The sequence below is a fragment of the Scyliorhinus torazame genome, chromosome 13 (assembly GCF_047496885.1).
Source record: "Scyliorhinus torazame isolate Kashiwa2021f chromosome 13, sScyTor2.1, whole genome shotgun sequence".
Classification (NCBI taxonomy): Eukaryota; Metazoa; Chordata; class Chondrichthyes; order Carcharhiniformes; family Scyliorhinidae; genus Scyliorhinus; species Scyliorhinus torazame.
The window spans coordinates 32,970,070-32,996,859 of record NC_092719.1 but is presented as its reverse complement, the minus strand read 5'-3'; the positions used below and the strand labels follow the sequence as shown (position 1 = coordinate 32,996,859).

Sequence of the window (26,790 nt, the reverse complement as noted above, 5' to 3'; positions counted from 1 at the left end):
AATTCTATTTGTTCCATGGTATGGTTTTACCCTGTTATATTGAAAACATTTTCTCAATAAAAATATTTTTTTAAAAAAAGGTCGATTTACAAGAGGATGTTCAGAAGTAACGTCATGAGTGGTCAGGACGCCTGGGAAAAGTTTCCATCCAGGGAACACAGTTTATGTCCAGAATTTCGGAGACTGGGCTCATTGGTTCCTGGGGATCATATTGGAGGATACAAGGCCAATATCTTACAGGGTCAGGAGGGAAAACCTCACCTTAAAAGCAGAGAGCCCAGCTCGGGGGAAGCCATACGAGGGACGTCAGTACCGCCACTGTCTATTGGACTGGTCCATAGCCAAGGAGTGCAACCCATTGTGGTCCAAGGCCCGGACCGTCAAGTTGATAACTCAGGGGCAGCACGGTGGCGCAGTGGGTAGCACTGCAGCCTCACGACACCAAGGTCCCAGGATCGATCCCGACTCTGGGTCACTGTCCGTGTGGAGTTTGCACATTCTCCCCGTGTTTGCGTGGGTTTTGCCCCCACAACCCAAAGATGTGCAGGGTAGGTGGATTGGCCAGGCTAAATTGCCCCTTAATTGGAAAAAAATGAATTGGGTACTCTAAATTAAAAAAAAAAAGTTGATGACTTGGACTCGGAGTTGGACACAGAAGCGTCCGCTCACAAACTACGACGTGTCCAGAGCCAAACCCCCGGCATTGCCCCTCCATTGGTGGTCTTGGAAAAGGCGAATGACAAATCGCTATATGCCACCCAATCCAGACCCATCGTTGGAATAACACAACCACATGCAAAGTTGTGCTGAAGACCTTCTCAGATGGTCGTTGAGGTGGGGGGGGGGTAATATCCCCCACGAGGCCAATGGGATACCCAGAGTGATCTCCCCGTGAGACCCATGGAATATGAGCTAGTGGGCGGAGGACCGCCAAGCTGGGATTCATAATTATCTAGGATAAAGGCCGGGCCCAGTCAGGGGCCAGCATATGTGTAGTTCCTGCCTTAAGGCATATTCTTATGACCATGAACAATCCAGCGTTTGCCCTATTGTTCGGCTTCGTGGGTGTTTATAGAAACATCATTGTGCGCTCTTGACTGGGATTTTTAAAAGCGTAATTCCTTGGATGTAGGGAATTTGTGACTTTCTAGACGTGACGAGTGTGAGGACAGCGTGGAACCAAGTGAGAAGGTTTGTGATTTAAAATAAGGTGACTGCAACATGACTCTTGCAATGGCAAAGACATCTTTGGGAGTAGCCAATGTAACCGTGGAAATTTTGAAAAGTGTACTTAAAACTAAATCGATGGAATTGGCAAATATATTACCATTCCGACTATCTCAATGGATTTTAAAAAGCAGAGGTAATTAAAGAAATAGCAACTCATTGAAATGTACAAGAGTTGTCAGACAGACCAAGTATTTCGAAAAGTGAGTAAATTGAATTAGCTAAAACTCACTTACAACTAGAAATGAAAAACTTGAATTGGAAATGCAGGAAAAGCAAAACAAAAGGAAAGAGAAGAAAGAGAAAAAGTGAGAGCTTTTCAAAGGGAATTGGAAATGCAGAAGTTAGCAATGGCTGAGATGGAAGAGAGAGAGAATTTCAACTTCAAACGCGAGCAGTGGGAAACGAGAGACCAGAACTAGTGGCGGAAGGGAGTAATTCTAGACACAAACCTAGTGGGGGGATGTTTAGATTTGTGCAGACACTTCCAAAATTGACGAAATTTCCAGAGGAAAGGTCTAGGTACGATACAGTGAAGACAGCTATATTGAGTGCTTGAGTTAGTATCGCAGGCTAACAGAAAAAAGTTTTGAGATGTAAGAAAAGTCTGGACAGACTTGTATTGAATTTCAAAGGGTTAAAGAAAATAATTTTGATAGGAGGGTGAGAGCATAAAAAATATAAGAACCGATAAGACCCTCGGAGAAGTCATTCTGTTGGAAGAATTTAAAGATTAATTATCTGCAGTGATATGAACTCATGTGGAGGAACAAAGAGTTAAAGCTGTAAGACAAGCCGTGGCGCTCGCTGGTGATTATGAGTTGGTTCGTAGGCCAAGTCTTTCTTTCAACACACTTTTAAAACTGAGAAAGATAGAACAGTGGAAGGTGGGAGGTGGTGAAAGTGTGAGGAAAGACAGTCAAGCAAGAGAGGGAGCAGTTGAAAATTCTGAGGATGTCACCTCAAAGTAAAAAGATAGTGCTCAGAGAATGAGAGATACGAAGGAAGTTAGGTGTTTTTATTGTAATAAACTGGGCCACACCAAATCATCAGGGTGGTAGTTAACAGAAAGCCGGTTGGAGTTATAAATCTTAAGAAAGGAACTATTAAATCTAAGACTGGAGAGGAAGAGAAGCTGGCACGATTTATACACAGAGAAGACCAAACTATAGGGGTAAAAATGCGCGCACAAATTGTACTGGGGCAGAGTGACCAGCAGGAGGCTGATGTGTTTTTCAAATATTTGCCTTTCAGATACAAAATGAGAAGCAGGAGCAAGTCAAGCCCTAATGTTGTGGGATAAGGATATTAGTTGTCCAGAATAATTGAAGGAAGTAGTTCTGGTCAGCCGCATTCACGGAGAAATAAGAAAAAATCCTTTGGTGAAAGTAAACTTCAGTAGTTTGCAGATAGGAAAAGTGGTTGCAGGAGTAGTAGAAACATTGCCATTCCAGGGATTCAATTCATTCTCAGGAATGATATAGCTGGATCACCGAAAGTAGTGATGCCTACTGTGGTTGAACATCTGGTATAATATCCAGCTACAGAAAATTTGCAAACAGACCATCAGTGTTTCCTCAATATTGATAACTATTATGGATATATGCACTAGGTTTCCTGAAGCCATGCCGTTAAGAAACATTACAGCCAAGAGAGTGGTAGAGGAATTAACCATGTTCTTTACCAGATATGTCAAATTTAATGCCAGGATTATCTAAAGAAGTCATGAATATTCTGGAAATAAAAAAGTACAAATCATCGGCGTATCATCCAGTCACAGGGAGTATTAGAGAAATGGCATCAAACTTTGAAAGCAATTATGAGAACGTATAGTCAAGATTAACCTCATGATGGGGGACATGATTAAGTACGCCATCCGAGGGTCCAAGGAAGGCTTCCTAGATACTTGGGGGCAGTTTGTCGGCCTGTTCCAAAACCTGCTCGAGGCCAGCAACGAGGAATAAGTTAAGAATAAAAAAACAAGATAGATGAGGAACCAAAGGACTGCGGAGGGGAAGGAAGGTGGAGAAACCACAAAAAAAGAAGAGGCGGGGGTAACCCCCCTCGCCCCCCCGAAAATAAAAGCAAAGCACAGCTGAAGCCAACAGGGGGAGGGGGGGGATGGGACAGGGGGAGTACACAAGGGCGGGGGGTCCAGGGGGGAAGGGGCGGGACCATAGAGCGACCCAGAGGGTGGCAAAATGTATAAGGACCAATTAAAAGAAAGACAAAATAAATCTTTCTGTACAATCAAGTAAATTAACGCGGGTAAGAAAAATGTGATGTATATATACAATTGTTTATAAATATGAGAAATGCCAATAAAAAGATTGTTTTATAAAGTAAGTAGTCAGACTACATTTCTGGACTACATATCAAATTTTAGAGAAAGACTGAATGGGGCCTTGTGAGGTGGCAAGGAAGCATTTAAAGATAGCAGGGACTGAAGTCAACCGCTGATAAGAAAGCAAAGATGTGTAGTTTTGCAGCAATGGAGAAAGTGCTAGAGCTATTACCTGTGTTGGGCAAACCACAAAAGGCTAAATTTAGTGGACCATATTAAATTGAAAGAAAACCGATGAAGTAAATTATCTGGTACGCGCCCCAGATAGATGTAAATCTTACAGCGTGTGCCATATTAACATGCTTAAGCGGTACTGGGATAGAGGAGGTGAGGACAAGCATGAGGTTTTAATAGTATTGAAGCCGGGAGAAGAAGGGTTAAATTCTGACAGTGACTTCCCTCTAATTCATTTGGGTAATGAGGAAGTACTGAAAAGTTTACCCACTGGTTAGGTTTTCTTCCAGAAAAGAGCTGAGGCGAATTGGAAGAGTTATTGTAGTCTTATAAATCTATTTGTGGGAATAAATTTGGTAGAATGGGATATAGTGATGCATGATGTAGATGTGGGGAAACAGTTCCAACAAAGCAAAACCCATACACAGATACAGAAGGAAATTGTACATATGCTCCAAAATGACATGACTGAATTGAGTTCCAATAATTGAAGTTCACCTATCATAATGGTGCCAAAGCCAGATGGAACGCAAAGATTTTGTGTGGACCAAAGGGAAGTGAATGCCATCACCAGGAGGGATTTGTTTCCGATACCACAATTGGATAATTGCATTGAAAGAGTTGGACAATCAGAGGGCAAAGAAAATCTCAGCATTCGTGACGCCAAATGGACTTTATCAATCTAAAGTTACGCCCTTCGGGATAAAGAACGCGCCTGCAACATTTCAGAGACGAAAGAAAAAAGTTATTCAAGGACTAAGTTACTGTGCAGTGTACATTGACGATTTACTTAAAGTTGGGAGGAACATCAGCAACACTTAAAAGAACATTAAAATGGTTTGTAACAGTAATCGGCAAGTATTATAATTGAGATTAGCGTGCACCTCAGATCTCACAACAGTTTGATTTTGATGTGCTGATGAACCCATTGATTTTCAGCAACGCTTCCCACACCTTTATCATGGAACCTTCCCTACCTGGACATTTTTCTCATTGATCTTTCCACAGAAATTACAAGCTCATGGGATCGACAACTCGATTCCAGATTTCCTCAGTTGGTCGTATTCTTACCTTGGAGTCAGACTGCTTTGGCTCTAAACCTCACTACAAATTTAAGCACATGCTTTCGGATGACACTTTAATGCAATCTGTGGAATATGCTGCATTGTAGGAGGCGCTGTCTTTCAGACAAAATGTTAAACTGTGGCAGAACTGTTTATAAAAGGTTCCATGGCCCTATTCAAAAATGCACAAGGGAGTTCTCCCGAGAAACTAAAAACATGCATTCATCTTCTATTTCCCGAATCCTGCAGTGCTAAGTATGGATGAAATAATTGCTGTCTAATTTAATCCATGCAATAAAAGTAAGCACATTATGAAAAGCAATTTATGAGTGATAAAACATTTAAAACACAGCAGAAAAAAAGGGAGTGGGGAGAGGCGGAGGGAACAGGGGGGGGGGGGGGGCGAGAGCGGGTGCTCGACGGGGTGGCATGGTGGAGTGAGAGGGGGTGGTGTGGTGGAGCTAGAGGGGGATTGAGGAGCAAGATGGGGGTGGAGGAGCAAGGGGGGGTCGGAGTGGTAGCAGGAGGGGGAGCGAGAGCAATATAGGGAGAGCGCAAGCATGAGCGGGGTAGGGAGAACAAAATAGGGAGAGTGAGAGCATGGTAGGGAGAGCTTGAGCGGGGTAGGGAGCGCGAGAGTAGGATAGGGAGTACGAGAGTGGGGCAGCGAGACAGTAGTCAATACTCTGCTCACCAATATTTGATGAGATGGACGGGGGGATGAGACAGACATGAGGGTTTAGAAGGGGGACATTATGGAGCGAGGGAGGTTGGGTGCAAGAAAAAGGGAGAGCAAGAGGGGGAGGGAGAGCGTGAGAGTGGGAAGGGAGAGCGAGATTGGGAAGGGAGAGCGAGAGGGTGAAGGGAGAGTGTGAGAGGTGCAAGGGAGAGTGAGAGAGGGAAGGGAGAGCGAGAGAGGGAAGGGAGAGCGAGAGAGGGAAGGGAGAGCGAGAGGGGGGAAGGGAGAGCGAGAGGGGGAAGGGAGAGCAAGAGGGGGGAAGGGAGAGCGAGAGAGGGAAGGGAGAGCGAGAGAGGGAAGGGAGAGCGAGAGGGGGGAAGGGAGAGCAAGAGGGGGAAGGGAGAGCGAGAGGGGGAAGGGAGAGCGAGCGGGGGGAAGGGAGAGTGAGAGGGTGAAGGAAGAGCGAGGGGGAGGAAGGGAGAGCATGAGGGGGGAAGGGAGAGCGAGAGAGGGGGAAGGGAGAGTGATAGGGGGAAGGGAGAGTGAGAGGGGAAAGGGGGAGCGAGAGAGGGGAAAGGGAGAGCGAGAGAGGGAGAATAGAGAGCGAGAGAGGGGGAAGGGAGAGCGAGAGAGGGGGAAGGGAGAGTGAGAGAGGGGGAAGGGAAAGCGAGAGAGGGGGAGAGCCAGGGGTAGAGAGTGCGAGATAAGGAGCGAGAAAGAGGAAGAGAGCGCGAGAGTGAAAAGGTGAGACTGAAGTAGGGACTGCACAAGAGGGACTTCATAAGCAGGACTGAGTGAGAGATATTGCGAGAGAGGGTGAGGGAGCCACATCTAGAAAAATGAAGCACGTGCATGAGGTTTAGGGGCATTGGCATGCCAAAGTGTCTTGGAGGAGTATTGGGGTCGGGGATTGGAAATGTAGAGGACAGAGAGGAGAACCTTGGTCCGGCAGGGTCTGAAATTGTATGATAAGAAAATGCATAAAAGGTGAAGGAGGATATACTGAAGAGTAAGAAACGTTATGAGAGATAAAAAGTTAAAATTTTAAAGCAAGGAAAGAAAAACACTTGATGAACTAAATGGAGGAAAGTGGTTGGAGGGAGACAAATAAATGAGCAAAGAGCAGAGGAAGAGACAGGACAATTAGAAAGAGGAGTGAAACAATAGGAAAGAACAGCAAAGACTAAATGGGAGAAATGTGGATTACCGGACCCAGTGAATCACAACATGAAAAGTTTGGGTATGCCTATTGTAAGAATTGTATTGATGCTCTTTAAAGGGAAACAAATTTGGTGCATACAAATGTCTTGACCGCTGAAGAGTTCCATTTCTGGGAGGCAGATAATTTAATTGGAATTCTAAAGTGCTGCCATCAGTATAAACAATCTCTGCACAGCAAAAGCAACACATTACTCACCGGTTTCTGCTGCGGGGCAGTACTCACTGCAGAAATAAAACAAAAAATAGTCAGCATCATGAAATGAAAAGCTACATACAAATTGTGCTGCTTATTTCACAATTTGTTGTTGTTTTGTCATCAAGGATACTGAAGGCAATGAGAACCATACACGTCCAACCACATTAAAAATTTATTGCATTAAAGAAATCTTGTTTTTAGACTATAAAGTTAACAAGAGTTATGGTTTTGGTTAAGCAATTTGTCATGGTAAGTTATCCCCCTCTCATCTGCAGAGGAGTGTGGGTATAGAGTGGGTATAGCATTTTATAGATTATTGCAACAAGCTGCCAGAGCATGCTGCCAGCCATCTTACTAACTATTTTGATTTTCTTACTACCTCCTGTGGTGGAGGTCATGAAAAGAGCAAAGATTAGATCAACAATCATTTCACTCTGTGGCACTGAGCCTTCGTAATCTTACGTGCAGTGCCAAATCACAACTTTAAAATCTTAATATTGATATACAAGTTTATAGCTTTTGTCTCAACAAATCTGCCTTCTATTCAGAACTACATCATGCATGTAGATACATATGCTGTGGATGTAATAGGTACAGCCCGATGACCCTATTGCTCACAAGGCCCCAGATCAACTCAAAATGGACTTGGCCTTCCATCGGGACTATTAGGCAGCCACCCAAAAACCACTCAGGAAAATATCTACACTGAAGGTGTTGATTTTTCTGACACAAGACCATAAGACATAGGAGCAGAATTAGGCCACTCGGCCCATCGAATCTGCACGGCCATTCAATCATGACTGATATTTTTCTCATCTCCATTCTCCTGCCTTCTCCCCATAACCCCTGATCCCCTTATTAATCAAGAATCTATCTATCTCTGTATTAAAGACACTCAGTGATTTGTCCTCCACAGCCTTCTGCGGCAAAGAGTTCCACAGATTCACCACCTTCTGGCTGAAGAACTTCCTCCTCATCTCTGTTTTAAAAGAGTGTCCCTTTAGTCTGAGCTGGTGTCCTCTGCTTCTAGTTTTATCTACAAGTGGAAACATCCTCTCCACGTCCACTCTATCCAGGCCTCGCAGTATCCTGCAAGTTTCAATAAGATCCCCCCTCGTCCTTCTAAACTCCAAGAGTACAGACCCAGAGTCCTCAACCGTTCCTCATACGACAAGCTCTTCATTCCAGGGATCATTCTTGTGAACCTCCTTTGGACCCTTTCCAAGGCCAGCACATCCTTCCTTAGATACAGGGCCCAAAACTGCTCACAATGCTCTAAATGGGGCCTGACCAGAGCCTTATACAGCCTCAAAAGTACATCCCTAGTCTTGTATTCTAGCCCTCTCAACATAAATGCTAACATTGCATTTGCCGACCTAACTGCAGACTGAACCTGCACGTTAACCTTAAGAGAATCGTGAACACAGACTCCCAAGTCCCTTTGTGCTTCTGATTTCCTCAGCATTTCCCCATTTAGAAAATAGTCTATGCCTACATTTTTCCTTCCAAAGTGCATAACCTTATTCTCATTTTAATGAGGAATTTTTCACATTACAAACAACCGTATAAAAACAATGCACAAAGAACAAGAAACATAGTGCAATCACCGACTCCCATCCCGCCAAGACCCGCCTAATTGATCCCCTATTCTACACTACCCTAACCCCTCCTCCCCCCCCCCCCCCACCACACCCTGCTGACGATTAATACTCCGCGAAGAAGTCGATGAATGGTTGCCACCTCCAGGCGAACCCTAACAGTGACCCTCTCAAGGCGAACTTAATCTTCTCTAGGCCGAGAAAGCTTGCCATGTCAGTTAGCCAGGTCTCCGACTTCGGGGGCTTTGAGTCCCGCCAAGCTAGCAGTATCCGTCTCCGGGCTACCAGGGAAGCAAAGGCCAGAACATCTGCCTCTTTCTCCTCCTCGATTCCCGGGTCTTCCGACACCCCAAAAATCGCTACCTCTGGACTCATTGCCGCCCTTGTTTTCAAACTCTGGACATGACATCCGCAAACCCCTGCCAATATCCCCAAAGTTTTGGACATGCCCAGAACATGTGAACATGGTTTGCTGGTCCTCCCGCACATTTTGCACACCTGTCCTCTACCCCAAAGAATCTACTCATCCGGGCCACTGTCATGTGGGCTCAGTGGACTACCTTGAATTGGATCAAGCTGAGCCTGGCGCATGTTGCAGTCGCGTTGACTCTGCTCAATGCGTCCACCCATAATCCATCCTCCAACTCACCACCAAGCTCCTCCTCCCACTTACACTTCAGCTCCTCGGTCTGCGTCTCCTCCGCCCCCATGAGTTCTTTGTAGATGTCCGAGACGCTCCCCTCTCCACCCATCCCTAGATAGTACCCTAGATAGTCCAGGCCGGGGTCGATGACTGTATTAAAATCCCCTCCCATAACCAACTTGTGCGAGTCCAGGTCAGGTATCTTCCCCAGCACCCTCTTTATAAATTCCACATCGTCCCAGTTTGGCGCATACACGTTAACCAAGACTACCTTCCGCCCCTCCAGCTTACCGCTAACCATGGCATAACGCCCCCCCCCCATCCGAGACTATACTGCCCACCTGAAATTTCACCCGCTTGTTGATCAAAATCGCCACCCCTCTAGTCTTGGTGTGCAGCCCCGAATGAAAGACCTGACTGACCCAACCCTTCCTTAGCCTGACTTGATCCGCCACTTTCAGTTGTGTCTCCTATAACATTACCACGTCTGCCTTCAGAGCCCTCAGATGCGCAAACACTTGTGCCCTCTTGACCAGCCCATTCAACCCGCTGACATTCCAGGTGATCCGCCTAGTTGGGGGGCACCGTGCACCCCCCCGCCCCCCTCTCCGCCGATCAGGCTTTCCCTTTCCTCGGCCCGCCTCCAGCCCATGCGCCATGCCTCCATTAGCCCGCCTCCTGGCAAACCCCACACCCTGAAACCTAACTCCCTCCCTCGTCAGCAGAGTCTCCACCCCCTCCAGCAACACCACTTTGTAACCTAACCCGTCATATGTTAATCATATGCACACCCCCCACTGTGCTTCTGTAGACTAGCTCACCCAGCTAGCCTGGTGGCCCTCGCCTCCAGCACCAAGAGGTCTCCCACCTATTGTTCCCCCACTCCCCTCCCCCCGCACATCGAAACCACTTCCCGCATCAAACCGACCCCAAACAATCGCATAATTACCATAAGAGACAACCCAAAACGAAAAACTCACGAAGAACCAACACAATAGTGCAAATCAAAGTAATAAAAAGTAAAAAGCCCCACCAGCCACCCCCACCAAAACACCAAAAACCCATAGAAACCGAATAACTTTTACTTCTCCCATCATCAACCAAACTCAAATGCGGAAGAAAAACGACAATCAAAACGTATAAACATCACTCAGTAAAGTTACAACTTAAAACAAAAAGTTCTCAGTTCAGCACCAGCCCTTTCTTCTTGGCAAAGTCCATCGCGTCTTCGGGCGACTTAAAATAATAGTGCTGGTCCTCGTGCGTAACCCAAAGACGCGCCGGGTATAGCAGCTCAAATTTCATTTGCTTCTTGAACAGGATCGCCTTAACTTGATTGAAGCCTGCCCTCCTTCTGGCCACTTATCAGATCCTGATAAACACGCAAAATGCTATTGTCCCATTTGCAGCTCCGCGGACGCTTGGCCCACTGGAGAATACACTCCTGGAAAAGCCCCCTCCCCCAGAAGCTTCTGAAACATACTCGACACAAACACGCCAGCATCAGCCCCCTCAGCCCCTTCCGGGAGATCGACAATTCTTAAGTTCTGCCGGCGAGCTCTATTCTCCAGGTCTTCTACCTTCTGCAGCAGCTTTTTTTGCTGATCCTTCAGCATCCCCACCTCCAGCTCAACCACTGTTTGGTGCTCCTCCTGGTCCGCCAGGACTTTCTCCAGCTTCTGAATCATCCGATCCTGGGCATCCAGCCTGCGCTCCAGCTGATCGATCGATTCCTTTATCGGGTCAAGACAGTCCCGTTTCTGTCTAGCAAAGCCCTCTTGGATCACCTGCATCAGCTCCTCCGTTGATGGTTGGGCCGTCGCAGCAGGGGTCCGAACATCAGCCATATTGTCTTCAGCCGCAACCTCCACCCAGCCCTTGCTTATCTTCTTATTTCTTCCTTTTTGATCCCTTGGGGTTCTTCGTTCCATACACCAATGTGGATCCAGTGGTCTGCGCCTTCAAAGCCAGTGCTCAAAACCGCAGAAACGTCGGGGAAAATGGTCCAAACGTCCGGCCAGAGCAGGAGCCACCAAATGTGCGACTTACTCCCTCATAGCCGCCATCGGAAGTCCATCTGCCACTTCTTTGCCCACTCTCCTCGCCTGTCCAAGTCCTTCTGAAGCCCGTCTGCGTCCTCAATACTACCTGCCCCTCTACAGATCTTTGTATTATCTGCAAACTTAGCAACAATGCCTTCAGTTCCTTCTTCCAGATCATTAATGTATATTGTGAAAAGTTGTGGTCCCAGCACCGACCCCTGAGGCACACCACTAGTCATCGGCTGCCATCCTGAAAAAGACCCCTTTATCCCCACTCACTGCCTTCTGCCAGTCAGCCAATCCTCTATCCATGCCAGGATCGTACCCTTAACACCCTGGGCTCTTAACTTATTTAACAGTCTCCTCTGCGGCATCTTGTCAAAGGCCTTCTGGAAATCTAAATAAATCACGTCCACTGGTTCAACGTTGTCTAACTACCTTGTTACTTCCTCAAACAATTCTAACAGATTTGTCAGACATGACCTCCCCTGGACGAAGCCGTGCTGACTCAGTCCTATTTTATCATGCACTTCCAAGTACTCCACGATTTCATCTTTAATAATGGACTCTAAAATCTTACCAATGACCAAAGTCAGGTTAACCGGACTATAATTTCCCGTCTTCTGCCTCCCTCCCTTCTTAAACAGCAGTGTTACATTAGCAACTGCAGAGCTGGAAGTTCTAGTTTATCTAAGATTTGGGGTAGGATTTTTGCCCCAACATGGACTTATAAATGGAGGTGGGGTGGGCACTTTATAATTTTGCTTTGAGAATTATTAATTGGATGGTGAGCATGCTCTCCTGCCGCTAATTGGCCAATCCAGCCCAAATTAAAGTCGGCTTGTGGCACGGTGGAACAGTGGTTAGCACTGCTGCCTTACAGCGTCAGGAACCAGGGTTCAATTCCGGGCTTGGATGATTGTCGGTGTGGAGTTTTCACTTTCTCACCATGTCTGCGTGGGTATCTTTTGGGTGCTCCAGCTTCTTTCCACAGTCCAACGCTGTGCAGGTTAGGTGGATTGGCCATACTAAATTTCCGTTAGTGTCCAAAGATGCGCAGGTTAAGAGGGGTTACGGGGTTAGCTCCAGGGAATGGGCCTATGTAGGGTGCTCTGTCAAAGGGTCAGTGCAGACTCGATGGGCCAAATGTCCTCTTTCTGCACTGTAGGAATTCTATGCTGCTCCGAACTCAGTGCTGGGTCTGGACCTATGTTGGATGCTGATGTTATCGTGCTGACCCAAAATGGAAAACGTCAATCAGACTGATAGCATGAAAGCAATAGAGAGCTAAATTGACAAACAAAGATAGAGTTTTGTATCAACTCAGTGGATAAGAAGTTAGAGGCACAAATATATTCAGGGTATAGATGGTGTTCTCTGTTGCTGCAACCATGCGTTCCAAGGGTCGTATCATCTATCAAGGCATTACAGGCATCCCATTGTAGCTGGAAAAGAACTTAAGAGTAGGAAGGCGAGTATCCACTAAGTGGTCCACTTAGGAATCAACGAACAGGCAAAACTAGGAATGTTCTTCTCTGAGCGTTCTGAAGAGCTGGAATCCTAATTGAAATGGAGAATCTCGCAGGATGGTTCCTGACCCACACGGAAATTGTGATAGGGATAACCAGATTAGAAGGCTAAAGGCAGGGCAGAAAGAGTAGCGCGAGAGACAAGGGTTTTGATTCATGAAGCATTAGCACCAGTTCCAGGGAAAGCGAGACCTGTTCAGTTATAACATGCTTAACGTCAACAATGGGCAGCATGGTAGCACAATGGTTAGCACAGTTGCTTCACAGCTCCAGGGTCCCAGGTTCGATTCCCGGCTTGGGTCTGTGGGGAGTCTGCACATTCTCCCTGTGGCTGTGTGGGTTTCCTCCGGGTGCTCCGGTTTCCTCCCACAGTCCAAAGATGTGCAGGTTAGGTGGATTGGCCATGATAAATTGCCCTTAGTGTCCAAAAAGGTTAGGTGGTGTTCCAGGATTACGGGGATAGGGTGGAAGCGTGGGCTGAAGTAGGGTGCTCTTTCCAAGAGCCAGTGCAGACTCGATGGGCCGAATAGCCTGCTTCTGCACTGTAAATTCTATGATTCTATAACTGACAAGTGCCCTGACAAATTTACGACTCAGGGTGGTAGACAGGCCTTCAAACAAACAAGTGAAGGGTGGGAGAATTCAGAGAAGGGTAAATTTAAAAGGAGTAAGACAAATGTGAAGGCTGTAGAGCAGAGGCGCAATTTAGTTAAAGGAAAAAGAAGAATGGATCAGGAAGGGACAGACAGCTTTACAAGGTAATCGGGCATTAGGGACCGAAGTGAGGTTGCAGAAAATTAGAAAAAAGTTAAGCATTAAAGCACATTCAAATGTGTAAAGCATTCACAATCAAATAGCTGAATTAATGCCACAGATGGAACTAAACTAGTTTGATCTAATAGCCTTTATGGAAACTTGGTTGCAGAGTGACCAAGGTTGGGGACTAAATATTACAAGATACTTGACCGTTAGAAGATAAAGACAAAATGGAATGGGGTGGGGTAGCCCTAATAATAAAGGGTGGGATAAATACAGTGGCGATAAAGGATATTAGAATGTAAAATCAAGATGTACAATCACTTTGCCAGGGGCTAAGAAACAGCAAGGGGCAGAAAACACAAGTAGATGTCGCTCCTAGGCTACAGACTAGTATTTATAATGCCAAGCAGCGTGTAAATCAGGGAATTAGAGGTACATGCCACAAAAGTAATAGAGTAGAAATATAGGACTTTAATATTCATATAGACTGGAGAAACCACATTTGCAGAAATAGCTGAAGAATTAGATCAGAAGTGCATTCAAAATCATTTTCTCGGCCAGTCTGTCAAGGAGCCAACTAGGAAACAGGCTATCTTACTTGAACGTTGTGCAATGAATGAGGGTTGATATTACTTTGTAGAAAAGAAGCCTCGAAGAATGATCATAATATAATTCTATCTTGAGTTTGAGTGTGATTTAGGGCAGGGTTTTTCAAACTGCGGGTTGTGACCCGCGGATGGGTCAAGGGCAGGTGTCAGGAGGGCCATGGAGCAATCAGTCGCAGCCTTCCCGACCTCGGGAGAAGTGCCCAATGGCCGTGACTGGCTTTTAAGAATCCAGGCGGCGTCAGGCTTTTGACTTGAGAATGCTGGCCCTGACCAGGCTTTAAGTACAGTCAAGCCACCAGAAGCGGCAGAAGAGAGCATGTCACCCGTCCAGCACGTATATTGAAGTCACCCGCCCTGTACATCCGAGCATTTGCCGCAAAATCACAGAGGAGAGATTCCTCCATTTTCTAGCTGCCAGCAAGCAAGGCAACAGGACTGTGAAGAACTGAAGATGGATCATTTTGTGATACGGAAGAGAGGGGGCCGCAGACACAAATAGGTCAGAAATGCATAACCGAATCCGCTGGAGAAACAAGCTCAGGAGAGTCCACGGCAGGACAAAGCAGTGCTGGCGGGGAGGTGGTGGCACAGTGGTAGAGTCGCTGGACTAATAATCCAGAGAAAGACCCAGGGTAATTGATCTAGGAACCTGGGTGTGAATCCCACCGCGGCAGATGGCGGAATTTAAACTCAATAAAAAAATCTGGAATTAAAAGTTGAATGATGACCACAAATCTATTGTTGATTGTCGTAACAACCCATCTGGTCCACCATTCTTCCCTTTTGGGAAGAAAAACTGCCATCCTTACCTGGTCTGGCCTACATGTGACTCCAGACCCACAACAATGTGGTTGTCTCTGAAATGGCCTAGCAAGTCTCTTAGAAACACAAAAAAGGTTTCCGGTTGCGGCTATGCGGAGCTGAGCCGCATGATTCGGCAGCTCCCGCTACCACGGACTTTCGGGCTCGTTAGAAGAGCCCCAACGGAACTTTTTTTGATACCAACCCGTCGGGAAGGTAAGATGGAGGTCCCCCTCCAACTTTTATGAAACGGACTCGAAGTGTAACGGCCACAAAAGTGGCATTGGAGCAACGGGAAAAACCGGGGAAAAAAGACAAAATGGCGTCGGCCAGAGACAAAGTGGAGCTGCAGGAGTTTATCAAGCACTGCTTCGAGGAGCAGCGCGAGGAGATGCGTAAGGAAATGCTGGCGCCTATGCTTTCGGCAAACGAAGGACTAGGGATCACCCAGAAGGCCCACGAGGTTCAGATCCAGGAGGTACAAAAAAAGAGTTGGTCAGAACGAGGACGAGATCTCGGGCCTGGTGGTGAGAGTGGAGCAGAACGAGGCGCTACACAGGAGGTGGGTGGGAAGAGTCGAAGACCTGGAGAACAGGTCGAGGAGAAAGAATCTGCGGATCCTGGGACTCCCTGAAGGAGCGGAGGGGGCCGATGCCGGGGCATACGCGAGCACGATGCTCGGGGCGATGATGGGCAAGGAGGCCCCTTCGAGGCCGCTGGAGTTGGACAGGGCACACCGGGTGCTGGCGAGGAAGCCCCGGGCAAATGAGCCGCCAAGGGCGATGGTGGTAAGGTTCCACTGGTTCACGGACAGAGAGTGGGTCCTGAAATGGGCCAAGAAGGAGCGGAGCAGTAAGTGGGACAATGCAGAGATCCGAATATACCCGGACTGGAGCACGGAGGTTGCAAAGCGGAGAGCGGGTTTCAACCGGGCCAAAGCGGTGTTGCACCGGAAAGAAGTGAAATTCGGAATGCTGCAGCCAGCGCGACTGTGGGTCACATACAAGGGCCAACACTACTACTTTGAAACGCCTGAAGAGGCGTGGACATTTATACAAACCGAAAAGTTGGACTCTAACTGAGGGTTTGTGAGGGTGGGGGGGGATATTTGAGGTTTGATGTGTGATGGTTGTTGTACATAGGGGGTCAATCACAATCACGCGCAGGAAATGTTACATGGGCTGGGGGAGAGAGACAAGGCCGCGACAGGAGCTGCGCCAGAGGGGGCGGAGCGGGCTTTGGAAAGCGCGGGGGTTTTTTGTTTTTCCCGCGCGGGGGAAAAAAGGTGGGAGGGGGATCTCCCACACGGGGAGGTCAATGGGATAGCGGGGGTAGCCGGGGTCAGAAGGTGTCAGCTGACTTACGGGAGTGACATGGGGGGAGCAAAAAAGCTAGACAGGGGTCTAGCGGGGGGGAGGGAAGGGGGGGGAAAGGGTTGCTGCTGCACTGGCCGAAAGGGAATGGGACATATAAGAGGTGGTCGGGACGGGGGTCCCCCGTCTGGGGGACTGGAGGGTGAGGGAGGCGTGGACACGGGACTGGCCCAGAAAAGGAGACGGCTAATCGGGGGGGGGGGGGGGGGGGGTTGAGAGCCCCTCCAATCCTGCTGATAACATGGACGTGAGGGGCCTGAATGGGCCGGTGAAGAGGGCTCGAGTGTTCGCGCACTTAAAGGGACTGAAGGCAGACGTGGTCGTGTTCCAAGAAACACACCTGAAGGTGGCGGACCAGGTCAGGTTAAGAAAGGGATGGGTAGGATAGGTATTCCACTCGGGACTGGACGCGAAGAATAGAGGGGTGGCAATATTGGTGGGAAAGCGGGCGTCATTTGAGGCCAAGACTATTGTAGTGGACAATGGAGGGCGATATGTAATGGTGAGAGGTAGGCTGCAAGGGACGTGGGTGGTGTTGGTAAAAGTATACGCCCCGAACTGGGATGATGTAGGATTCATGAAGTGCATGTTGGGGCGCATTCTGGACCTGGAGATAGGAGGCCTGATAATGGGAGGGGACTTCAATACAGTGTTGGATCCAGCACTGGACCACTCCAAATCAAGGACTGGAAAGAGGCCGGCAGCGGCCAAGGTGCTCAGGGGGTTTATGGATCAGATGGGGGGAGTGGACCCATGGCGGTTTGCAAGGCCGCAGGCCAGGGAATTTTCTTTCTTCTCTCACGTACACAAAGCCTACTCCCAGATAGATTTTTTTGTTCTGGGCAGGGCGCTCATCCCGAGGGTGGAGGGGACGGAGTATTCGGCCATAGCCGTTTCGGACAATGCCCCGCACTGGGTGGAACTGGCGCTGGGAGAGGAGAGGGACCAACGCCCGCTGTGGCGGCTGGATGTGGGACTGCTGGCGGACGACGTGGTGTGTGGGAAGGTGAGGGGGTGTATCGAAAGGTACTTGGAGGCCAATGACAACGGGGAGGTGCGGGTGGGGGTGGTATGGGAGGCGTTGAAGGCGGTGATCAGGAGAGAGCTAATCTCCATTAGGGCTCATAGGGAGAAGACAGAGGGCATGGAAAGGGAGAGGTTAGTGGGGGAGATTTTGAGAGTGGACAGGAGATACGCAGAGGCCCCGGAGGAAAGATTACTTGGGGAAAGACGGCGGCTCCAGACGGAGTTTGACCTGTTGACCACAGGGAAGGCGGAGGCACAGTGGAGGAAAGCGCAGGGGGCGATCTACGAGTATGGGGAAAAGGCTAGTCGGATGCTGGCACAGCAGCTGCGTAAGAGGATGGCAGCGAGGGAAATAGGGGGAGTCAAGGGTGGAAGGGGAGCCACGGTTCGGAGTGCGACGAAAATAAACAAGGTATTTAAGGCCTTCTATGAAGAGCTGTACACATCCCAGCCCCCAGCGGGGGAAGACGGGATGAGACGATTCCTAGATCAACTGAGATTCCCGAGGGTGGAAGAGCAGGAGGTGGCTGGCTTGGGGGCACCAATTGGGTTGGAGGAGCTGAGCAAGGGTTTGGGGAGTATGCAGGCGGGGAAGGCCCCGGGACCGGATGGGTTCCCGGTGGAGTTCTACAGGAAGTATGTAGACCTGTTGGCCCCGTTACTAGTGAGGACCTTTAACGAGGCAAGAGAGGAAGGGACTCTGCCCCCGACAATGTCGGAAGCGACAATTTCTTTGATCTTAAAGCGGGACAAGGACCCACTGCAATGTGGATCGTACAGGCCGATCTCGCTCCTCAATGTGGATGCAAAGTTGCTGGTAAAAGTGCTGGCCATGAGGATTGAGGACTGTGTCCCGGGGGTGATCCACGAAGACTAGACGGGATTTGTAAAGGGCAGGCAATTAAACACAAACGTGCGGCGGCTTTTAAATGTGATGATGATGCCATCGGAGGAGGGAGAGGCGGAGATAGTGGCAGCTATGGACGCGGAGATGGCCTTTGACCGAGTAGAGTGGGAGTACCTCTGGGAGGCGCTGCGTAGGTTTGGGTTCGGGGGAGGGTTTATTAGTTGGGTTAAGCTCCTTTACAGAGCCCCGGTGGCGAGTGTAGTGACAAACCGGCGGAGGTCGGAGTACTTTTGACTGTACCGAGGGACGAGACAGGGGTGCCCCCTGTCCCCCCTGTTGTTCGCATTGGCGATCGAACCATTGGCCATGTCATTGAGGGAGTCTAATAAATGGAGGGGGGTGGTCCGAGGGGGAGAAGAGCATCGGGTGTCGCTATATGCGGATGACCTGTTGCTGTATGTGGCGGACCTAATGGAGGGGATGGTGGAGGTCATGCAGACTCTAAGGGAGTTTGGGGAGTTTTCGGGCTATAAGCTCAATGTAGGGAAGAGTGAGCTCTTCGTATTACAGGCAGGGGACCAGGAAAGAGGGATAGGGGACCTACCACTGAGGAGGACGGAGGGGAGCTTTCGGTATCTGGGGATCCAGATAGCCAGGAGTTGGGGGGCCCTACATAAACTGAACCTGACGAGATTGGTGGAGCAAATGGAGGGGGACTTCAAAAGATGGGACATGTTACCGCTCTCGCTGGCGGGTAGAGTGCAGTCAGTCAAAATGGTGGTCCTCCCGAGGTTTCTGTTTGTGTTTCAGTGCCTCCCCATCGTGATCACCAAGGCCTTTTTTTAAGAGAGTAGGTAGGAGTATTATGGGGTTTGTGTGGGTGAATAAGACCTCGAGGGTAAGGAGAGGGTTCCTGAACGCAGTAGGGACCGAGGAGGGTTGGAGCTGCCAAATCTAGGGAGCTACTATTGGGCAGCAAATGTGGCGATGATCCGCAAGTGGGTTATGGAGGGAGAGGGGGCGGCATGGAAGAGGATGGAGATGGCGGCCTGTAAAGGAACGAGCCTGGGGGCGTTGGTGACGGCACCGCTGCCGCTCTCGCCGACAAAGTATACCACGAGCCCGGTGGTGGTGGCAACGTTAAGGATCTGGGGCCAGTGGAGACGGCACTGGGGCACAATGGGAGCATCGGTATGGTCCCCGATCAGAGGTAACCACCGATTTGTTCCGGGGAAGATGGATGGGGGGTTCCAGAGTTGGCATCGGGCGGGGATTAGAAGAATGGGGGACCTGTTCAGTGACGGGACGTTTGCGAGCTTAGGGGCACTGGAGGAGAAGTTCGAGTTACCCCCGGGAAATGCCTTTAGATATATGCAGGTGAGGGCTTTTGTGAGGAGACAGGTGAGGGAATTCCCGTTGCTCCCGGCACAAGAAATTCAAGACAGGGTGATCTCGGGTGCATGGGTCGGGGAGGGCAAGGTGTCGGCAATACACCAGGAGATGAAAGAAGAGTGGGAAGCGTTGGTAGAGGAGCTGACGGGTAAATGGGAGGAGGAGCTGGGGGAGGAGATTGAGGAGGGGTTATGGGCTGATGCCCTCGGTAGGGTTAATTCCTCCTCCTTGTGTGCCAGGCTCAGCCTGATACAATTTAAGGTGGTTCACAGAGCGCACTTGACGGGGGCGAGGTTGAGTAGGTTCTTTGGGGTAGAGGACAGATGTGGAAGGTGCTCAGGGAGCCCGGCGAACCATGTCCATATGTTTTGGTCGTGCCCGGCACTGGAGGGGTTCTGGAGAGGAGTGGCGGGAGCAATATCTCAGGTGGTGAAAGTCCGGGTCAAGCCAAGCTGGGGGCTAGCAATATTTGGAGTAGTGGTCGAGCCGGGAGTGCAGGAGGTGAAAGAGGCCAGCATTGTGGCCTTTGCATCCCTAGTAGCCCGGCGAAGGATCTTGCTAATGTGGAAGGAGGCGAAGCCCCCCAGCATGGAGGCCTGGATAAACGATATGGCTGGGTTCATAAAGTTGGAGAGGATTAAGTTTGCCTTGAGAGGGTCTGCGCAGGGGTTCTACAGGCGGTGGCAACTGTTCCTAGACTATCTCGCGGAGCGTTAGAGGAAGGTCGGTCAGCAGCAGCAGCAACCTGGGGGGTGGGGGGGGGGGGGGGGCTGCCTGGGGGGGGGGGGGGTGGATGAGCAAGAGAAAGCATGAAGAGTCGGGGAAACTGGCACGTACGGGAGAGAGCCAGTGTACAAAGCTATGTAAATATACTATTTTGCCATGTATATATCTTGCTCCGCGCAATTTCTCGTTTCTTTTTTTTTGTTACGGGGGTGGGGGGGGGGGGGTGTTATTGTTTGTAAGGGAGAAAAACTGTGTTAAAAACTTTAATAAATATATATATTTTTAAAAGAAACACAAAAAGGAATGAAGCTGGACAGGCACTGGAAACAATAACGGCAAAACCAGCCCTGTCGCCCCTGCAAAGTCCTCCTCACTAACATCTTGGGATTGTGCTAAAGTTGGGAGAGCTGTCTCACAGATGAGTCAAGCAATAGCCTGCCATAGTCATACTCCCAGAATCACATCTGACAGACAACATCCCAGACACCACTATCATCATTCCTGAGTATATCCTGTCTCACCAGCAACAGACCCAGCAGTGATGGCTGCACAGTGGAATACAGTCGGGAGGGAGTTGCCCTGGGAGTCCTCAATATTGACTCTGGACCCATGAAGTCTCATTGCTTCAGGTTAAACATGGACAAGGAAACCTCCTGTTAATTACCACGTACGATCCACCATCAGCTGATGAATCAGTACTCCTCCATGTTGAACACCACTTGGAGGAAGCACTGAGGATGGCAAGAGCGCAGAATATACTCAGGGTGGGGGACTTCAATGTCCATCACCAAGAGTGGCTCGGTAGTACCATCACAGATCAAGCTGGCCGGGTCCTAAGCCTCATCCTCACCAACCTGCCTGCTGCAGATGCATTTGTCCATGACAGTATCAGTAGAAATGACCACTGTGCAGTCCTTGTGGAGCCAAAGTCCCATCTTCACATTGAGGATATCCTTCAATGGCTTGTGTGGCACTACCACACCGTGCTAAATGGATAGACTTCAAACAGATCTAGCAACTCAAGACTGGGTATCCATGTGGCGCCATGGGCCTTTAACAGCAGCAGAATTGTACTCAACCGTTGTGGGGCCTGGTCTAGAACACCAATTAAGATCCCGAACTAGAACCCAACTATATGCACTTGGAAAACTGTGAGGAAATGATACTGCATCACAGGAGTGCTAACACTGACCAGTGGACAGCCCTTATGTTAAAACAATCTTTAATTTGAACACAGAATTAAGGACATCACCAATAAATAAATAGTTTTACAGTTAACAGTCACAACATTTCAACTTGCTTCCCGAAACCTTCCTTACGTTCCAATTAAGCAAACCCTGTATTTCAAATACTGCTTATGTATACAATGAACAACAGGTTTTACTTGCTTATCTAGGTGCAGAGTCCTTGGAGAGAGAAACCTTTTAGAACTGAACTGAAAATGTTTCTGCTCAGCTTCGAGACCTGTTGGCAACTTCCTTTTCTGACAGACTTGGCCTCTTCCATTAGATTTTTTTTTACACTCAAGGCTGTACCTTTTTTAAATTTCTAATAAATATAGAGTAACCAATTCCTTTTTCCAATTCAGGGGCAATTTAGCATGGCCAATCCACCTATCCCGCACATCTCTGAGTTTGTGGGGGTGAGACCCACATGGACACTGGGAGAATGTGCAAGCTCCACACGGACAGTGACCCGGAGCCGTGATTGAATCCGGGTCCTCAGCGCTGTCAGGCAGCAGTGTTAACCACTGTGCCACCCAAGGATGTGCCTTGACTTGTTTAGCCAGGACGACAATACTTCACTTTTAATCACAGCTCTAGCAGTCATACTGCCTACATGCATTTTAAACCAGTTTAAAAAAAAAAAATTTACGAAGGTATTTGCAAATTTTTATAACAGTAACAATGACATCAACATGGTAAAATAAACATCCCCCCCCCCCCCCCCCACCCCACCCCAGCCCAATCTTCACACACCTCAACCATACAACAACAATCCACCCCCTACCCCACCTTTGGAATACTGCATCTGCTGACATTTTAATTTTCCCTGAGAAAGTTGACGGACGGCTGCCACCTCCGGGAGAACCCTAACATTGACCCTCTTAAGGCGAACTTTATCTTCTCGAGACTGAGAAACCCAGCCATGTCACTAACCCAGGTCTCTACACTCGGGGGGCTTTGAGTGCCTCCACATTAACAAGATCTGTCTCCGGGCTACCAGGGAGGCAAAGGCCAAGACGTCGGCCTCTTTCGCCCCCTGAACTCCCGGATCTTCCGACACTCCAAAGATCGCTAGATCACTACCTCCGGACTCGGCACCACCCGTGTTTTTAGTACCATGGACATTGCCTTAGCAAAATCCTGCCAAAACCCTCCAAGCTTCGGGCATGCCGAAGACATGTGGACATGATTTGCTGGGCTTCCCACACATCTCGCACGCCTATCCTCAACTCCGAAGAACTTACCCATCCTAGCCGCTGTCATGTGCGCCCGGTGGACTACCTTAAATTGTATCAGGCTAAGCATGATGAGGAGGTATTAACCCTGCTTAGGGCATCCGCCCATAGACCCACCTAAATCTCTCCTCCTAGCTCATCCTTCCACTTGCCCTTAAGGTCCTCCACCGGAGTTTCCTCCCCCTCCGAAAGCTCCTGGTAAATATCTGATACCTTTCCCTCTCCCTCCCAGGTACTGAAAACTACTCTATCCTGTATCCCCCGTGGCGGCAGCAGCAGGAAGGCCGGCAATTTAACCCAATTTTAATAACATTACTGCTAACATACACCAATTTCTTATACTCATCACACAACCACAGTCTGCAACCTCATGGCCGAGCATATTGCCCACGCTACCATTACTACCAAGCCAGCGGATCAACCCTAGTTCAATGAAAAGTACAGGAGGGCAGACCCGCGGCAAAACCAGGCATACCTAAACATAGGTGTCAACCTGGTGAAGCTACAACACAGAACTACTGGCTTGCCAACAGTGCAAGCAGCAAGTGATAGACAGAGCTATGCGATTCCACAACCATCAGATCAAATTTAAGCTCTGCAGTGCTGCTGTATCCAGCTGTGAATGGTGGTGGTCAATTAAACAACTCACTGGAAGTAGAGGCGCCACAAATATCCCCATCCTCGATAATGGAGCAACCCATTACAAGTGTGGTAAAGACAAGGCTGAAGTATTCCTGAAGTATTGGGCAGCACGGTAGCACAAGTGGATAGCACTGTGGCTTCACAGCGCCAGGGTCCCCAGGTTCGATTTCCTGCTGGGTCACTGTCTGTGCAGAGTCTCCCCGTGTCTGCGTGGGTTTCCACTGGGTGCTCCGGTTTCCTCCCACAGTCCAAAGACATGCATGTTAGGTGGATTGGTCATGATAAATTGCCCTTAGTGACCAAAAAGGTTAGGAGGGGTTATCGGGTCACAGGGTTAGGGTGGAAGTGAGGGCTTAAGTGGGTCGGTGCAGATGGCCTCCTTCTGCACTGTATGTTCTATGTTCTATATGTTCTATTCGCAACAGTCTTCAGCCAGAAGTGCTGAGTGGATGATCCATCTCCGCCTCCTCCAGAGGTCCCCAGTATCACAAATGCTAGTCTTCAGCCGATTTGATTCACTCCACGTGATATCAAGAAATTGTTGAAGGCACTGGATGCTGCAAAGGCTATGGGTCCTGACAATATTCCAGCAATAGTCCTGAAGACTCGCGCTTCAGAACTTGCCACGGCTCTAGCCAAGCTGTACAGGCAAATGTGCACAATTGCCCAGGACAAATCCAATTAGGCCAATTACCGCCCCATCAATCTACTTTCTATCATCACCAAAGTGATGGAAGGGAGCTATCAAGCGACACTTACTGAGCAATAACCTGCTCATGGAGGCTCATTTTGGGTTCCGCCAGGGTCACTCAGTTTTTGACCGTATTACAGCCTTGGTTCAAACATGGACAGAAAAGCTAAATGCCAGAGGTGAGGTGAGAGTGACTGCTCTTGATACCAAGGCAGTATTTGACCGCGTATGGCATAAAGGAGCCCTAGAAAAACTGGAGTCAATGGGAATTAGGGGAAACCGCTCCGCTGTTTATCATACCTAGCACAAAAGATAGTTGTGGTGGTTGGAGGTCATCACTACAGGAGTTCCTCAGGGTAATGCACTAGGCCCAGGCCTAAACATTTCAGCTGCTTCATCAATGACCTTCCTTCCATCATAAGGTCAGAAGTGGGGATGTTCGCACAAGACTGCACAATGTTCAGCACCATTCACGACTCCTCAGATACAAAAGCAGTTCACATCCAAATGCAGCAAGCCTCGACACTATCCAGGCTTGGGCTGACAAATGGCAAGTAACATTTGTGCCACACAAATGCTAGGCAATGAATGACCATCTATGAAATTTCATCCAATGATTTTAAAAAGCGCCTATTTTGAAACAGTAAAGCTGTCAGTAGAAAATGCTGCTGCTCCTGCTGATGCACGCGTTGTTGCTGCTGCTGTAGCCACCTAAAATGGCTGATTCCCTATTAATTTGGCCAAAACCCGATTTAAAATGGCTCACCGAAAAGCAGCCAACAGGACACAAACGGACAGCTGCAGACAGAATAGCATATTCGGCTCTGGGGAAGTCGGCCCAGATCGATACTCAAGACCATTAGCAGCACATCAACCCAGACATCTGCAGTTTAATCGGCTATCCCCGGGAACAATTGCAACATATTAGCAATTGAATGCCGGGCCAGACCTGTCGGCGCCTGCAGTGGCCGAAACAAAGACAGGTGAACGACCACCCCCCGATCGAGGAATCGCCCCGTTATTGGACGTATCGAACCCAGTGATTGGGAACAAGTCCAATCACTTGGGACTCAGGGTCAAGGGCCGCCCCGAGAGGCGGGAAGCCCCTGGGCCCTATAAAGTAAGAGGCCAAGTTCAGATGCTCTCTCTCTCCCTTCTTCGCCTGCTCGCGACCTTCGCAAGAACATCGACCAGAAACTGTAAGTTTGACTCCAGCGATCGCTACCCGATAAAGACTCCTAGCCATCGACCCGTATCAGCCTTTTGAATCCCGCGGGCCAGATCCGATTCGATAAGCCATTTGTTTCCCTGACCTGGTGGGCCCTTCCTAAAGTTAAGTATTGGCTAGTAGTGATAGGTTTCTATATAGAGAATAGCATTATTGTGTAAGCATTACTTGTTGTATATAATAAATGACCGTTGATTTCAATCTTACTAAGCGGTGTGCTGACTTATTAATCATAACTCAAGCTTGAACCACGTGGCGGTATCAGAAAGATACCTGGCGACTCATGAGCAAAGGTGACATAATCAGAGGTAATAATCTAAGGCTAATAAGAGCAACACTGCTCACCTTGGTCCTCATTTGAGCTCCAAGGTAAAGCAGCATAAGCAGAGGGTCAGTGCAGACTCGATGGGCCAAATGGCCTCCTTCTGCACTGAAGGGATTTTATGATTCTAAGAGTGGACCTAACAATCGCCCATTAGCATTCAATGGCATTACTATTGCTGAATCCCCCACTACCAACATCCTGGGAATTGCCAGTGACCTGAAGCTGAACTGGACTAGCCATATAAAAACTGTGGCTACCAGGTCTAGTCAAAGGCTAGGAATCCTGTGGCAAGTAACTCACATCCTAACCCCCCAGCATGTCCACCATCTATCCACCATCTACAAGGCACGAGTCAGGAGTATGGTGGAATACCACCCGCTTGCCTCGATGGGTTTAGCTCCAATCAAGACAACTGACCCTATTCAGGACAAAGTAGCCCCGCTTGATTGCTGCCCCTTCCACAAACATTAAATCCCTCCACCACCGCTGAACAGTGGCAGCAGTGCACACCATCTACAAGATGCACTGCAGGAACTCACCAATGTTCCTTAGGCAGTACCTACCAAACCCACGACAACTACCAACTAGAAGGACAAGAGCAGCAGCTATCTGGGAACACCACCTGGAGGTTCCCCTCCAACTCACTCACCATCCTGACTTGGAAATATAACGGCTGGTTTAGCTCAGTGGGCTAGACAGCTGGTTTATGATGCCGAACAAGGCCAGCAGTGCAGGTTCAATTTCCGTACCAGCTTACCCGAACAGGTGCCGGAATGTGGTGACTAGGGGCTTTTCACAGTAACGTCATATTCGTGAAAATAAAAGGTTATTATTATTATTAAATATACTGCTGTTCATTCACAGGTCAAAATCCTGGAACTCCCCTCTCTAACAGTACTGTGGGCGTACCTACACCCTCGGACTGTAGCAGTTCAAGAAGGCAGCTCACCACCACCTTATGAAGTGCAACTAGGGATGGGCAATAAATGTTGGCAGCCAGTTATGTCCCATCAATGAATTTTTTAAAAATTAAATAGTCAGGTAGGGTCTGGCAACACTGAAACAGCAGTGCCCTTTCCAACTGTAGACCACATGGTAACAGTACCTGCTATATTCTCAAAGCCCCGCTTCTACACCAGGCTCCATTTTAAACCGCCAAACAGTAAACTGATCCACTCCTGGACAGCATTGCTT

At 48.7% G+C, this 26,790-nt stretch overlaps 1 protein-coding gene across 7 annotated transcripts in view; it reads right to left on the bottom strand.

The window, feature by feature from the left end:
- Positions 1-26,790, bottom strand: part of srpk2 (SRSF protein kinase 2) — a 366,377-nt gene that overhangs the window by 55,291 nt on the left and 284,296 nt on the right. For all 7 annotated transcript variants that reach the window (XM_072471289.1, XM_072471294.1, XM_072471293.1 and 4 more), the window contains one exon: positions 6,906-6,931. In XM_072471289.1, the coding sequence (XP_072327390.1) occupies positions 6,906-6,931 (26 nt within the window). The remainder of the gene's footprint in view (positions 1-6,905; positions 6,932-26,790) is intronic.